At 39.7% G+C, this 13,596-nt stretch overlaps 1 protein-coding gene across 7 annotated transcripts in view; it reads left to right on the forward strand.

The window, feature by feature from the left end:
• Positions 1-9,046: 9,046 nt before the first annotated feature.
• TMEM71 (transmembrane protein 71) overlaps positions 9,047-13,596 on the forward strand; it is a 30,686-nt gene continuing 26,136 nt past the window's right edge. For 2 of the 7 annotated variants that reach the window (XM_044244922.1, XM_044244927.1), the window contains exons 1-4: positions 9,047-9,370; positions 10,505-10,629; positions 10,730-10,811; positions 12,027-12,087. In XM_044244922.1, coding sequence (XP_044100857.1) covers positions 10,766-10,811; positions 12,027-12,087 — 107 coding nt within the window. In that variant the 5' untranslated portion in view covers positions 9,047-9,370; positions 10,505-10,629; positions 10,730-10,765. The remainder of the gene's footprint in view (positions 9,371-10,504; positions 10,630-10,729; positions 10,812-12,026; positions 12,088-13,596) is intronic. The other 5 variants (XM_044244926.1, XM_044244929.1, XM_044244923.1 and 2 more) reach the window with 4 other exon arrangements.

Below are 13,596 nucleotides of genomic sequence, written 5' to 3' on the forward strand. Positions count from 1 at the left end.
CCATATAGACGCAAAATTCAGGATTGGGGCAGGGATATAAGAAGTAGAAAAGTCTAGAGATGACTTCCTAGCCATGCAGTGAAGCTAAGCATTGCTATGTCCCCTCCCTGTCTCCCACCCAATGCACCCCTCATCCAGATGGTTAATGTTAGCCATCAGTCACTTCATTGCCAAATATAGAAAGAAAGAACTTACAGCTGTGTTTGAGTGGAACCAAACAAGCAGTGAGCAAATTATCTTGAAACAACAGTCCCTAAGCAGAAATCACTGAACTAAATTCCTCCGACATTAAAAATATAAATATGGAACCATTCTATCTCCTGGAATATTTGACAATTCTGTCTCCTTATTTTAAGGGAGGAAAAAGTTACTACAAAATATCACATACTCTTTGTTACATATGACACACAAGAAAGCCATTTTGTCTGTGTATTTTTCTCTAATCTTATAATCAGCACCAAAGAAGAAAAGCAAACAATTCAAAAAAAATTTTTTAATATACTAGTTGAATAAAGACCTGAACTGTTGGAATAGACACCTGTGGCAACTCTCTATTCCAGGTGTTTAAAAATATTTGAAAATGGCACAAACCTCACTTCCTTCCCCTGCCTATGAACCTGCTTGTCTTGTCTGTCATTCTATCCCCTTTACAACTGACCAGAAGTGATAATTTTTCCAGAATTAATCTCTTGCTGTTGACCTCTCGGCCATGTACGAACAGAATGGAGAGATACAATCTCTCCCATATGTCCACAGAGTATCCTGGTCGCATTTCTAACATAATTCCCTTTGCAATGTATGGGTTTATATGCTGCTTTCTTAAAATGAGTCAGCCCTAAAGACAATCAGATGGCATAAACAACTTTGTTTTATTTATTTACTTTACTGGAAGTTCATATGTTACTCAGAAAATATCTGGCTTTCTGAGATTTTTAAGAATTTTTGATTTGGCGGTAGTGATTTTGAAATATCTGTCTGCTAGTAAAGGCCATACAATAGGGAAAAAAATATGTTTCACTCATCAAAAGCTTAAAAATGCAGCAAGAGATCTGAATGATAAAGAAGTCCTTTTTGTGCAGACTGTCCTGAAACAATGGAGTGACCAAGAGTTTGTCATCCAAACCTGGACACTTAGGAGAGTTAAAAAAAAAAAAGTTGCTGTTATAATTATGGCAGAATAACGAGTGGATTCATGGGCAGTCCCAGACAAACTGAGACATACAATCATGCTCCCTAAAGCAAGAAGGAATAATAAAGGGAAATAGGGTAAAGTTTCCCTCTCTGCAAAAGCATTGAATATGGAGTCAACTTTTTATTCCTTGGTGGATTTTCTCCTTTGCAATACCAGGACAGAGGAGAGTCCTTTCTTTAACTTTCAGCTTCTATGTTAATTTTTTTTACCTCCTCCAATTTCTGTTGTTGTCTTTTTGATCCTCCCATTAACTAAGCAGTATTTTCAAGCACTGCTCCACCAATCATTGCATTAGACCCACCTGGGCTCTTTGTGAAACTGCAAGTCCCTGTGCCCTAACCTATGTCTTAGATTTGGAGATTAGCAAACAGTACTTTAAAAGCCATCCTACATGATTCTTAAGGTACATGACGTTTCAGAACTGTAATACGTTAGAATTCATTTCGTTGCACACGACGGAAAATATAATGCAAACAGGTAGAAGCATAAAGGGAATTTCTGCTTGTGGAATCAAGAGGAGTTAAGTCAGCCTTCTGGGGCAGTTGGAGTCAGGGATAAAATTATAATATCTTTTTTACTCTGTTTTTATTTTACTCTGTTTCCTATGGGTTGGCTTGACTCTCAGAATCCACAGCTAGACCCCCAACAGCTTCAGTCTTGTCATCACAACACCTTGATGAACAAAAATCAAGTCCTAGAAGTCATTCTTTCATTGACTTTAATTAAGTCAGGTGCCTACCTGTGAACTAAGCATGATGGCCATAGAGGTGATTTGGGCTGATGTGGTATGGATCTCGGTTCCATCCCCAATCAGGCAAGTGGGAGTAGAGACTGGGCCGAAACTCATAGACTGAGAGATGGGAATGAGTGGGTCCTTTGAAGCAAATTGAGATGCTGTTACATGGAAGAAAGAGAGCAGAATCTGGGCAACAAAGCAACTGCAAATGGCTTTTACTGACTGTAACTCCAAATTACAGCTTACAGCCATGCAACAAAACTAAGAACATTCTTCCTGGTTTGCAAAACTAAAAAGCAAGCCAAATGAGAGGCAAATCTAGTGAGATATTGACATAACATTCATGTTCCTGATTCCCTGGGTAGTTGCTTTTAGAGGTGGTCTCAACACCAAAGAAACACATTGCTGGAGATTGTTACAACTGGGGGAGAGGGTGCTTGGCTGGCTCAGTGGGTTAATTGACCCACATGACCTGAGCTGGTGTCAGCTCAGGTCATGATCTCAGGGTCAGGATCTCAAGGTCCTGAAATCAAGGCTTGCTTAGGACTCCACAATCTGTTCAGTCTCCTTGAGATTCTTCCCCCTCCCTCTTTCTCTTGCTGTGCCCCCCCCTTTCAAATAGACAAATAAAATCTTAAGAAAAAAAAAAAAAAAAACTTGGGGAGGAAAGGGTGAGCAATAGAACATAGCAAGTATATAGATTAATAGTAACCAAACAGCAAACACTTTAACCTCTTCCTGATCGTTACTTCCTTGAGAATGGAGCTAATTCATTGGCATCCTCAGATAAGGCAGACAGCATGCATGCATTCTTTCATCACTCATTGGCTTGTTTAATCACTCACAAACTTTGTTGAAATTCTCCCAAGTGCTAGACACTGGGCAATGAAGGGTGAGAGAACAGGAAGAAAAATAGAACTAGATATCCAACTCAAAGGTGACTTGCCATCATGGGTAGATGGAAACAGAAACAACCAGGTATAATAGCAATATTAATATTCAATTAAATATTACTACATTTGAAATGAACACATATTCCTCTGTGTATTCTGACTCAGCAAATCAAGGAAGACTGCACAGAGGAAGTGGCATTTGAAAAATGCTTTGAGGATGAGAATGTTTCAAACAAGAGTTCTATGCAGGTTCTAAAATGATCATTGCCCTATCGTTCTTTATAGTTTTGATTCAAGCTTTGGCAGATAAAAAATATCATTCTACTTCCATTTCCTTCCCACAATCATTTATTGAACATCTGCAGTGTGCCAAGTACTGTGCTAGGTCCAAGGAGCATAGTGATAAATGAGCTTAATGCCTGATCTTGAGGCATTTAACAGGGCAGTCAAGTAGACCAACACACAAAAAGGTGCTTTGGGCACGACATATATACCAGCATGCACAAATGTGCAAGGTCAGAATATGCACTCTAACTGTTCATTTGCAATTGGTCTAGGCATCTGTCCTCTTGGTTGGGACCAGAACACAATACCAACATCCCTTGACATTCCGATGAAAAGGTGCCCTTCTGGGGGAGGGAAGAGAAGGGGGTAGTGGCAGGGAATTTGCCTGCACAAACATTGCCACAGTTCACTGTTTTGCCTCAGTAAAAAAATATTGCAGAAACACAACTTTGTGGTCAGGTGTTGGATTACTTCCTCTTTTGTATTTTTGCAAAACATTCAACAGAGCCAGTTTCACCAGGATACGGGTAAACACCATTTGATTTTCTTTCTTTTCTTTTAAACTCTGAAGATCATAGAAGACTATAAATTTAAAGGAAATAAATTCATTTACTTGTTTCTTGCGATTTTTTTTTTTTAAATAGCAACTTAGGGGCCCCTTGGTCGCTCAGTTGATTAAATGTCTGCCTTTGGCTCAGATCATGACCCCAGGGCCCAGACTCAGTGGGGAGTCTACTTCTCCCCCTCCCCACTGCTCATGCTCTCTCTCTTGATATCTCTTTTTCTCTCAAATAAGTACATAAACTCTTTTAAAATTAATTAATTAGATAGCAACTTCAAATAATAAAAGGCTAGGGGTTTGGAATTGTAAATTAATCCTGACACTGTTACTAGAATGTTCGGGAACTAGACACATCTCTGATTCTCCTTTCCTCACATAGAATGGGATGAAATCTACTTCCCAAGGTTGTAATGATGATTAAACTCAATGGAACAAGTCTTACATATTTTGTCAATTATAACTGATACACAAATGTCAGGCATTTCCTGATGTTTCTTTCTCATCGGTCACAGGGACAAACATTTTTAGTCATTGTAATCTCCAACGGTGGTCTCAGTTTCACTTGCTGTAATTCCATGAAAACACACATCTGAGGACTTACTTTGCATCAGCCCTGTATCTGCTGCTGGAGATTATAGAGACGAATAGAACATCATTTTTTAAAAAATTCTTTTCAATGTGCCAGAATTCATTGTTTATGTACCACACCCAGTGCTCCATGCAATATGTGTCCTCCACAATACCCACCACCAGGTTTACCCAACCTCCCAGCCCCCAACCCTCAAAAACGCTCAGATTATTTTTCAGAGTCCATAGTCTCTCATGGTTCTTCTTCCCCTCCAATCCCCCCCAAATCCCTTCTCCTCTCCATCTCCCCATGTCCTCCATGTTATTCCTTATCCTCCACAAGTAAGTAAAACCATATGATTAAGTAAAAGTAAGTAAGAAAAACCATGTTATTCCTTGTTATAAAACCATGTTATTCCATGTTATTCCTTATCCTCCACAAGTAAGTAAAACCATTGACTCTCTCTGCTTGACTTATTTCACTCAACATAATCTCTTCCAGTTCCATCCACGTTGATACAAAAGTTGGGTATTCATCCTTTCTGATGGAGGCATAATACTCCATAGTGTATATGGACCACATCTTCCTTATCCATTCGTCCGACAAAGGGTGTCTTGGTTCTTTCCACAGTTTGGCGATCGTGGCCATTGCTGCTATGAGCATTGGGGTACATATGGCCCTTCTTTTCACTACATCTGTATCTTTTTTTTTAAAGGTTTTATTTATTTTATTTGACAGAGATTACAAGTAGACAGAGAGAGAGAGGAGGAAGCAGGCTCCCTGCCGAGCAGAGAGCCCAATGCTGGGCTCGATCCCAGGACCCTGGGATCATGACCTGAGCCGAAGGCAGAGGCTTTAACCCACTGAGCTACCCAGGCGCCCCTGCACCTGTAACTTTTGTGTAAATACCCAGTCATGCAATTGCAGGGTCATAGGGAAGCTTTATTTTTAATTTCTTTTTTTTTCAAGATATCATTTATTTATTTGACAGAGATCACAAGTAAGCAGAGGGGCAGGCAGAGAGAGTGGAAGGGGAGCAGACTCTCTGCTGAGCAGAGAGCCCGATTCGGGGCTCAATCCCAGGACCCTGGGATCATGACCTGAGCTGCAGGCAGAGGCTTTAACCCACTGAGCCACCCAGGCTCCCCTATTTTTAATTTCTTAAGGAATCTCCACACTGTTTTCCAAAGTGGCTGTACCAACTTGTATTCCCACAACAGTGCAGGAGGGTTCCCCTTTCTCCACATCCTCTCCAACACATGTTGTTTACAGTCTTGTTAATTTTGGCCATTCTAACTGGTGTAAGGTCGTATCTCAATGTGGTTTTGATTTGAATTTCCCTGATGGCTAGTGATGATGAACATTTTTTCATGTGTCTGTTAACCATTTGTATGTCTTCATTGGAGAAGTGTCTGTTCATGTCTTCTGCCCATTTTTTGACATGGTTATCTGTTTTTTGACTGTTGAGTTTGAGGAGTTCTTTATAGATCCTGGATATCAGCCTTTTGTCTGTACTGTCATTTGTAAATATCTTCTCCCATTCCATGGGTTGCCTCTTTGTTTTGTTGACTGTTTCCTTTACTGTGAAGAAGCTTTTGATCTTGGTGAAGTCCCAAAAAAACATTTTTGCTTTTGTTTCCTTTGCCTCTGGAGATAGACCTTGAAAGAAGTTGCTGTGGCCAATGTCGAAGAGGTTACTGCCTATGTTCTCCTCTATGATTCTGATGGATTCCTGGCTCACGTTGAGGTCTTTTATCCATTTTGAGTTTATCTTTGTGTATGGTGTAAGAGAGTGGTCTAGTTTCATTCTTCTACATATAGCTGTCCAATTTTCCCAACAACCTTTGTTGAAGATACTGTCTTTGCCACCAAGAACGCGAGCTCCTACTTAGGTTTTATGTTAGGGTTTTCACAAGCTAATTGGTCTCTCTCTATTTCCCTCCTTTCCTGACTTGCCATGTCTCAGTCTGTCTCTCTCCGTTTCAATCTCTTAAAAAAATTGTTCCCACCGTCATTCAAATATGAACCCTGAGCAAACAGTAAGGACATATCTAGAGCATTTTTAAGACAGGAGTTCTAGCTGCAAGAAATCTTACATAAATCCTAAAAAAAACCACACATTACTGAATTCATTTATGAGTTCTAACAGTTTTTTTTCTTTTTAAGAATCTTTAGGGTTTTCTATATATAAGATCATGTCATCTGCAAATGGATAATTTTGCTTCTTCCTTTCTGATTTGAATACCTTTTATTTATTTGTCTTGCTAGCTGCTCTGGGTAGGACTTCCAAGTGAGAGCAGGCTTAAATTTACTGCTCACCATTTTCCCTTTCTGCACACATCTCCTCCATTAACAGTGGAGAACTGGGCCTTCTGTGGGACATCCTTTTAAAAACACTGATTTCTAGCAAGCAGAATAAAAGTACTAAAGTCAGTTGTACCTAGATGTTCATTCAGTTATTCATTGATTCTACAGATATTAATGGATAACCAAATATATGGCAGGCAGTATTTTTCATTCTGGGTCTACAGAAATGAAGAAAGGTGTCCAAACTCTGCCTTCATAAAGCTTACAGTCTGGCTGAAGAAAATTCTTATCAGTACAAAAAAATAAATGTTGAAGTATATGACATCGTGAGAAGTACTAAGGAGAAGAATAAAGCAGGAGGAAGAATAAGGAGATTATGTGGAGGGCAATTTAGTAAGTGACCGAAACAGTTCAGTCAAGAGCTAAGGGAGGTGAGGAGGAACACTCTGTGACTATCGGGGAATACTCTGGGCAGAGAAAAGAGTAAACACAGAGACCCTGGGGCAGACACAAGTTTGACATTTAAGGAATAGCAAGGAAACAAGTGAGTCTGAGGAGAGAAGAGCCAAGAGGAAACTGTAGGGCTGGAATTCTGGCTCTGACCCTTCATAGTGCTGAGAGAATTATCTAAACTCCTGACCCTCTATCCTGCACATGGATAATATGAGGTTTAAACAAGTTTGCACACAGCGTAGTAATTTCGTGCAATGCCTGGTTCATAGGGAATGCTCGAACATGTTTGAGGTGATCGCTATTGCTTACAGGCTAAAAATCCAAGATTAGAATTGTGGATTTACAAGCTCACCCTTTACTGGCCGTGTGACTTTAGGCAAAGAATTGAACTCTTTGTGCCTCAGTTTTCCCATCTGTAAAATGAAGATAATAACAGAACGTCTCACATGGAGTGGGTATGAGGATTAAATGTGCTAATATATGTAAAGGAAGTAGAACAGTGCCTGGTAAATAGTAAGGCTCCATAAAGTGAGCAATGATTATGATCATTAATGAGTTCCCAATGTGTTCCAGGTCAGTAAAAGAATAGTCCAAAAATTAAAGTCGTTTTGATGCCAGCCTTTCGGGAAAGGGGATTTGTGGTATTGGCTGGAGCTAGCATCATCTCAAGGCTCACCTGGAGAAAGAGCCACTCCTAAGCTCACTCGTGTGGCTGTTGGCTGGATTCCCAGCTATTGGACTGAGGGTTTCAGTCCTTCCCTGTCAGTTGAGACAACCCCTCAGATTCTTGTTTGTGTGCTTCTCTAACACGGTCACTTGCTTCATCAAATTGTGTAAGCCTAGAAGTTAATAGAGAGGCCAACAAGACAGAAGCCATAGTCTTTTGCAACCTAATTGTGGGAGGGCAACCCATCACTTGTGTGTCATCTACACAGGAGAAGCAAGTTATTCGCTTCAACCCACACTGAAGGAGAGGGGATCCCACAAGGCTCTTTGAGGGCCATCTTTGCGAACTGTCTACCACAGAGTAGATGCATTCTCCCCCAACACCTTCTGCAGCTCGGGGCATGTTCTACAGAAGATCCTACCTTTGGCATAACCTCAGAGAAAAAGGGAACCTCAAGAAAGAATGAAATTAACTTTACTGCCAGGCTGACCAACTGGGGCTTCGGAAGAAAAACTGATTTCCAGAAAGCAAATAAGGAACATATCTTGGACATTTGAGCTGATGATTCACCTATTTCTCATTTCTTTTATCTCATTTCATTCCCCAAGGCATTCTGCAAAATGTGTATTATTACTCATAATTGAAGGAATTGCAGCTCAAAAAGATTAAGTCACAAATCCAAGGTTACACAGCTGGTAGGTGGACAGAGTGTGAATCTCAGTCTGTGCAACTCCTAAACCCACAACCCACATCCTTTCCATATCCAAAGCACCTTAGTGTTGCTAGAATATATATATATATATATATATATATATATATATGTATCATTTACAATAGTAGAGATTTTTAGGAACCCACCAATAGCAGGAAATTCTTTGAGTTCAGCTAAAATACAAATATAAAATGTAAAATGCCACCCATAGAGGTTCCTGTAAATCTCAACATTTGGTGAATCAACGTACTGCCACTACAGACATTTTCACAAAATCCAGTTCCTGGTATTGAATAGTATGCTGAATTTAATAGCATCAGTGTGTTATCACCAATAAGCTTAACTGATTTGGATAGAGCACAGCTATGCGCTACTATACTGGAAAGGGTCAGAGGATGACAAGCAAGAAGTGTTGCTTCTCTGGCAGTTCTTATATTCTCACAGTGAGGATGATGAAGTAGCTCAGAAAAGCATCCCTCGAGTGACCGGGGTACATCCAGCTGGCCTGATTTGTGGGCTACACATCCCCTGTTGCCGGTCCAGGGAACTATTTTGAGTCTTCACCATACTCCTGGGTGTGAATGCCACTGATGGGAGCCCAACAGGAAGTGTGACCTCATCCTGCCTCTCAGTCTCTGGTTACTGCAGCCTGCTTTTGAAAGAAAACAAGAGCCGTTATAAAGCTGACTTTCTCAAGAACTACATGCCCCTTTATTCTAGGAAGCAGCCAAAAGAACAAGAGGCCACTGAAGACAAAACTTTCTGCAAACGCCTGCACACGGTGATGTGCGCAGGCATCTGTTAGAAGGAGAGAATGCTCTTCGTTACAGGACTTCTGTGCACCTGTTGACACCCTAACATGATTTTCAGCTGAAGAACTGCGAAGTCCTGGATTTTTTTACCGTGGACCCGAGGAAACTTTGCACGTCAGTAATTTTTCTATTTATCACAAAGAAGAAGAAGAAGAAAGTGGGAACTCCCTTTGGAAGGAACATGTACGGGCAGATTATTTTGCAGAATGGATGTGTTACTTTGATAGAACTGGTAGACAGAATCTGTTTCTTGAAAAGATTTAGAGCTGTTACTGAAGGCTTTTTTAGTGTTACTAATACTCGATTAACTGTTAGTATACTGCCTGTAGCTTGATATAAGTATTTGTAAGAGATAGCAGTAAAAACCTTGCTTTCTGCCACAGGACTTGTTGGTTTAAAATTAAATGTAATACTTGGGGAAAGCTAACGTGGTATAATTTGGGCTGCACCTTTAAGATGGTATAGATCAAAAATCAAAAGGATGGTGGCAAACTACTATATTATGGTGCAAGCAATATTATTTTATATTCTAAATAATAATCTATAAATGTATGCTTTGATTTAGAGATCTTCCAATGAATGCCAGAGAGTTCTCCTGACTTCTCTAAAGGTCTCTATACCTAGGATCTCTGTTTTTGAAAAGGTGTTGCATCTAGTTTATTGAAAGAATCTGTTTGGAGCTGTAGGATTATCCTGGCTTGATTTAATGTATGACAGCCACAAAAACAGTCCATTACCAGTTATTACATTTTAAAAACGTGGAAAGAGGTGGTAAATTAGGAAAGAATTTAGTCCTACCTTGCAAGGCTATTAGGATAGTGATGTGTAGAAAGTGTCATAGTGTGCAGCAGATAGATCTATGAGATGAGTGGAGTATGATCAAAGTCTACATAATTTACACACTTAGATGTATTTTAAATTTGTAATTGAGAAAGTAAATTTATATGTTCCTGAGAGCTGCATTTTGAAATCTGCCTGGTGGCAGGCTATTTTAAGTGCATTCTTGTGCTGCTTGAGAATGTCCAGGCTGACAGTGTCTATGAAAGACCGCCAGCCCTTGGCTATGACTACCTGTCAGTGGTCCGAGGCGTTGCACAAAAGACCAACACCAATCTCCAAGCATTGCTTGAAACTCGATAATGAGGGCGATGTGCATTGGGTGACAAAACTATAAATATACTTATTTAGAGGGCTCTACAAAGCCCAACCTTTTTTTCTGATTTCTTAATCAAATAATTCACTTCGATTACTTATTTTGAGGACAGATCAACTGCATAAATCTTGCTTTCTCAAATAAAATGCTGTTCTTATTTACAGAACAAGATTATTTTGGATGCCCTCAGACAGACAATGGGAAATAGTACAAAACCATAGATGCAGACATAATCTCAGTGGTCACTGGTTCCAGTCTCCTCCTTCAGTCCAAAATCTCGTGTCATTCGGTAAACAAGACTGACTGGTGCAATTAGTAGATGCCATCTGTTTTGGCATGATTTTTCTATTTTTAATATATAATCCACCTTTTTTTCATGGCTCTTTCAGAAAATCTGTGAAGTTTGAACAAGCAGGCTTCCCAAGATGTACCGAATATCTCAACTGATGTCAACACCAGTGGCAAGTAAATGTAGGAGAACTGCTATGCGCAATTATCTTTTGAACGATTAGACTTCTTTTAGCAATTTCCTTGCTTTGATTTTGCTGATACTCATACCATTAACCATCTGTCAGTAGCTTGTGCTTCGTAAGTGCCAGTGTTCACTTTGGCAATGATTTTGACTTCATTTCTTTCCTTGAGAGAAATGTGGTGTTTGTCTTTCTAGTAGGAAAAAAAAAAAAATCACTGGTTTTTTAGATGCCTGTGCATAAATGTGAAAGGAGATTGTTTATCAGCTACTATTAAGATGCAAAACTGTCTATAAAAAAATACTGAATGATTTTGATAGCTACTTGCAGGAAGTAAGGGCGTTGTTAAAATGGTAGTGGTTTCAAGTTTCTTCCTTCCTCTAGTCATTTTCTCCCCAAGCCCTGCTTCTAACCCCTCCCCCAACACACACACCTACAATTTACTCCTTACAAATCAACCAGCCCCATCTGAAAGCCTAAACTTTGTCTTAGATATTAATCATCTGCAGGGGAATCAAGTTTCACTGAAGCCATTAGAAGTGTTCACATGTTACTGCATAAAATCCCGCTTTAGAGTTTAGAATATTAATTAACTGCACTTTGCCCAACTGAATTCTGTTGCTATGCCTTTGGTTAAAGTGAGTTGGATGAATGGATGATATTTTTTTTCATTGAGAATATTCACAGGCTTCATACATTGGAAAATCATTTCTATAAAACAAAACAAAACTTAATTTTTTCCCCCACTAATGTCCTCTGCTCATTATTTTACAATGAAAGCGCCTTAAAATGCCCTAATGAGAGACAGCCTGGGCAGATGATTGAATCCCTCAAATTACTGAGTAAGCTAAAATAACCAGCACGTTGGCTCATTGATTCGGGTTTTCTACAGCTTCACACAAGATGCTTTCTTCCTCCTTTTCATGAGTCAGTTTGATGCTAATGGTTTATTATTGCCTCATCCTCCACTCAGAAACCTCTAAAGGATGTTGAGTGAGAGAAGAAACAGAAGATAGAAGCCCTTCGATTATTTCTGGCTCCCCATAAGGGTCTGGTGACAAGTTGTGTTAGTCTTGATTCACTGGATGCCTGCACCAGTTGGAATCTCTGCTGAGCCTGGAGCTATTCATACCTTCTTTGACGCCTCCGTTATTTGCAGTCAAGCATGTTGGGGAGGTGGGATAAATTTGTGCTTCTCTCCTCTTTGCCGATGCAGGTTCTTCTGGCTCTGAGAGAAGATATACTGGAGAGCTGTCTCCCACATGTGTTTTCCCAAGGTATCTTATGGGACTTTTCTCAAGACAAATCAATCATGTATCTTCCTATGTGTCTTACTGGTTTAAAAATATTAGTTTTTTTTAAATTTTTTCAATTTATTTATTTTCAGAAAAACAGCATTCATTATTTTTTCGCCACACCCAGTGCTCCACGCAATCTGTGCCCTCTATAATACCCACCACCTGGTACCCCAACCTCCCACCCCCCCGCCACTTCAAACCCCTCAGATTGTTTTTCAGAGTCCATAGTCTCTTATGATTCACCTCCCCTTCCATTTTACCCCAACTCCCTTCTCCTCTGTAACACCCCTTGTCCTCCATGCTATTTGTTATGCTCCACAAATAAGTGAAACCATATGATAATTGACTCTCTCTGCTTGACTTATTTCACTCAGTATAATATTAGTTTTATCTCTCATCCAGTTTTGGCGCGGGCATAAATCTTTAGTCTCATGTACATGCAAAATGAAAACTTGCCTAACCGAATAATGGATTTGAAGGGGGTGGCTGTGAGTGTGGGAGCACATGTGAATTGTTTGGAGAGTGGAGAAACTATTGGAGGCTGATGAATAGTTGCTTTTTCTCAAATTGATGTTCTCCTAAATATGCTTTAGTATCTCGGTTTATAAGAGCAACAGGATTCTATATCAACGCCCGAGCTGTCCAGATTCCATTCTCCGAAAAAACCATGTAGAGTCTACCATTTTGTTCAAGTTCTGTAATGAAGTCTCTTCTTTCCATCCTTCCTTCATTTTTTTCTCTTTTTTTGTCTCTTCTTTCTTATTCCTTATGTAGCTCTAACTGATGTTTTCTCTAGCATTTTGTAAAATGTGCCAGTGGTATAAAGGAATCATGCCTTGGTGTTAGGACCTGGCCTTATTTGTAAATTTTAGGCCTCTTGCTACTGTCAAATGAATCAATCAAGGATGAACAAGACGGCCATGTGGAGCGAGCCCAAGCTTTAGTGTTAGATAGACCAGGACTCGAATCCTAGCCTTGTCACTCACCAGCTATTATTAAATGTCCAAGTTATTTGTCCTTCTGCATCTCAAGTTTTTTTTTTTTTTTCCCTACAGTGTAATGAAGATCACAATACTTAGTTTTGGGGGAGGTTTGTGAAAAGTAGATAAAGCATGAAGTATGAGCCAGGCCCATAGTAAATTTTCAACAAATAATATCCATTTAAAATAGTTCTTTACTAAATTTAGTGCATGTATTAATTGTGGACAGATTTCTACATTTAAAACTTCATCAGAGGGCTCAGTTGGCTTAGTGTCTGCCTTAGGCTGGGGTCATGATCCAGGTCTCCTTGCTCAGTGGGGAGTCTGTTTCCCTTTCTCCCTCTGACCTGCCCCCACCCTGTTTGTGCTCTGTCTCTCATGCTCTCCCTCCCAAATAAATAAATAAAATCTTAAAAAAATAAAAATGAAATAAAACTTTATCAGAAATTCCATAAAGCTTGTGGCATAAGGTGGCCTTTCAATCACACAGTCATATGGTTGTTTCTCA

Source organism: Neovison vison, chromosome 4 (assembly GCF_020171115.1).
Source record: "Neovison vison isolate M4711 chromosome 4, ASM_NN_V1, whole genome shotgun sequence".
NCBI lineage: Eukaryota > Metazoa > Chordata > Mammalia > Carnivora > Mustelidae > Neogale > Neogale vison.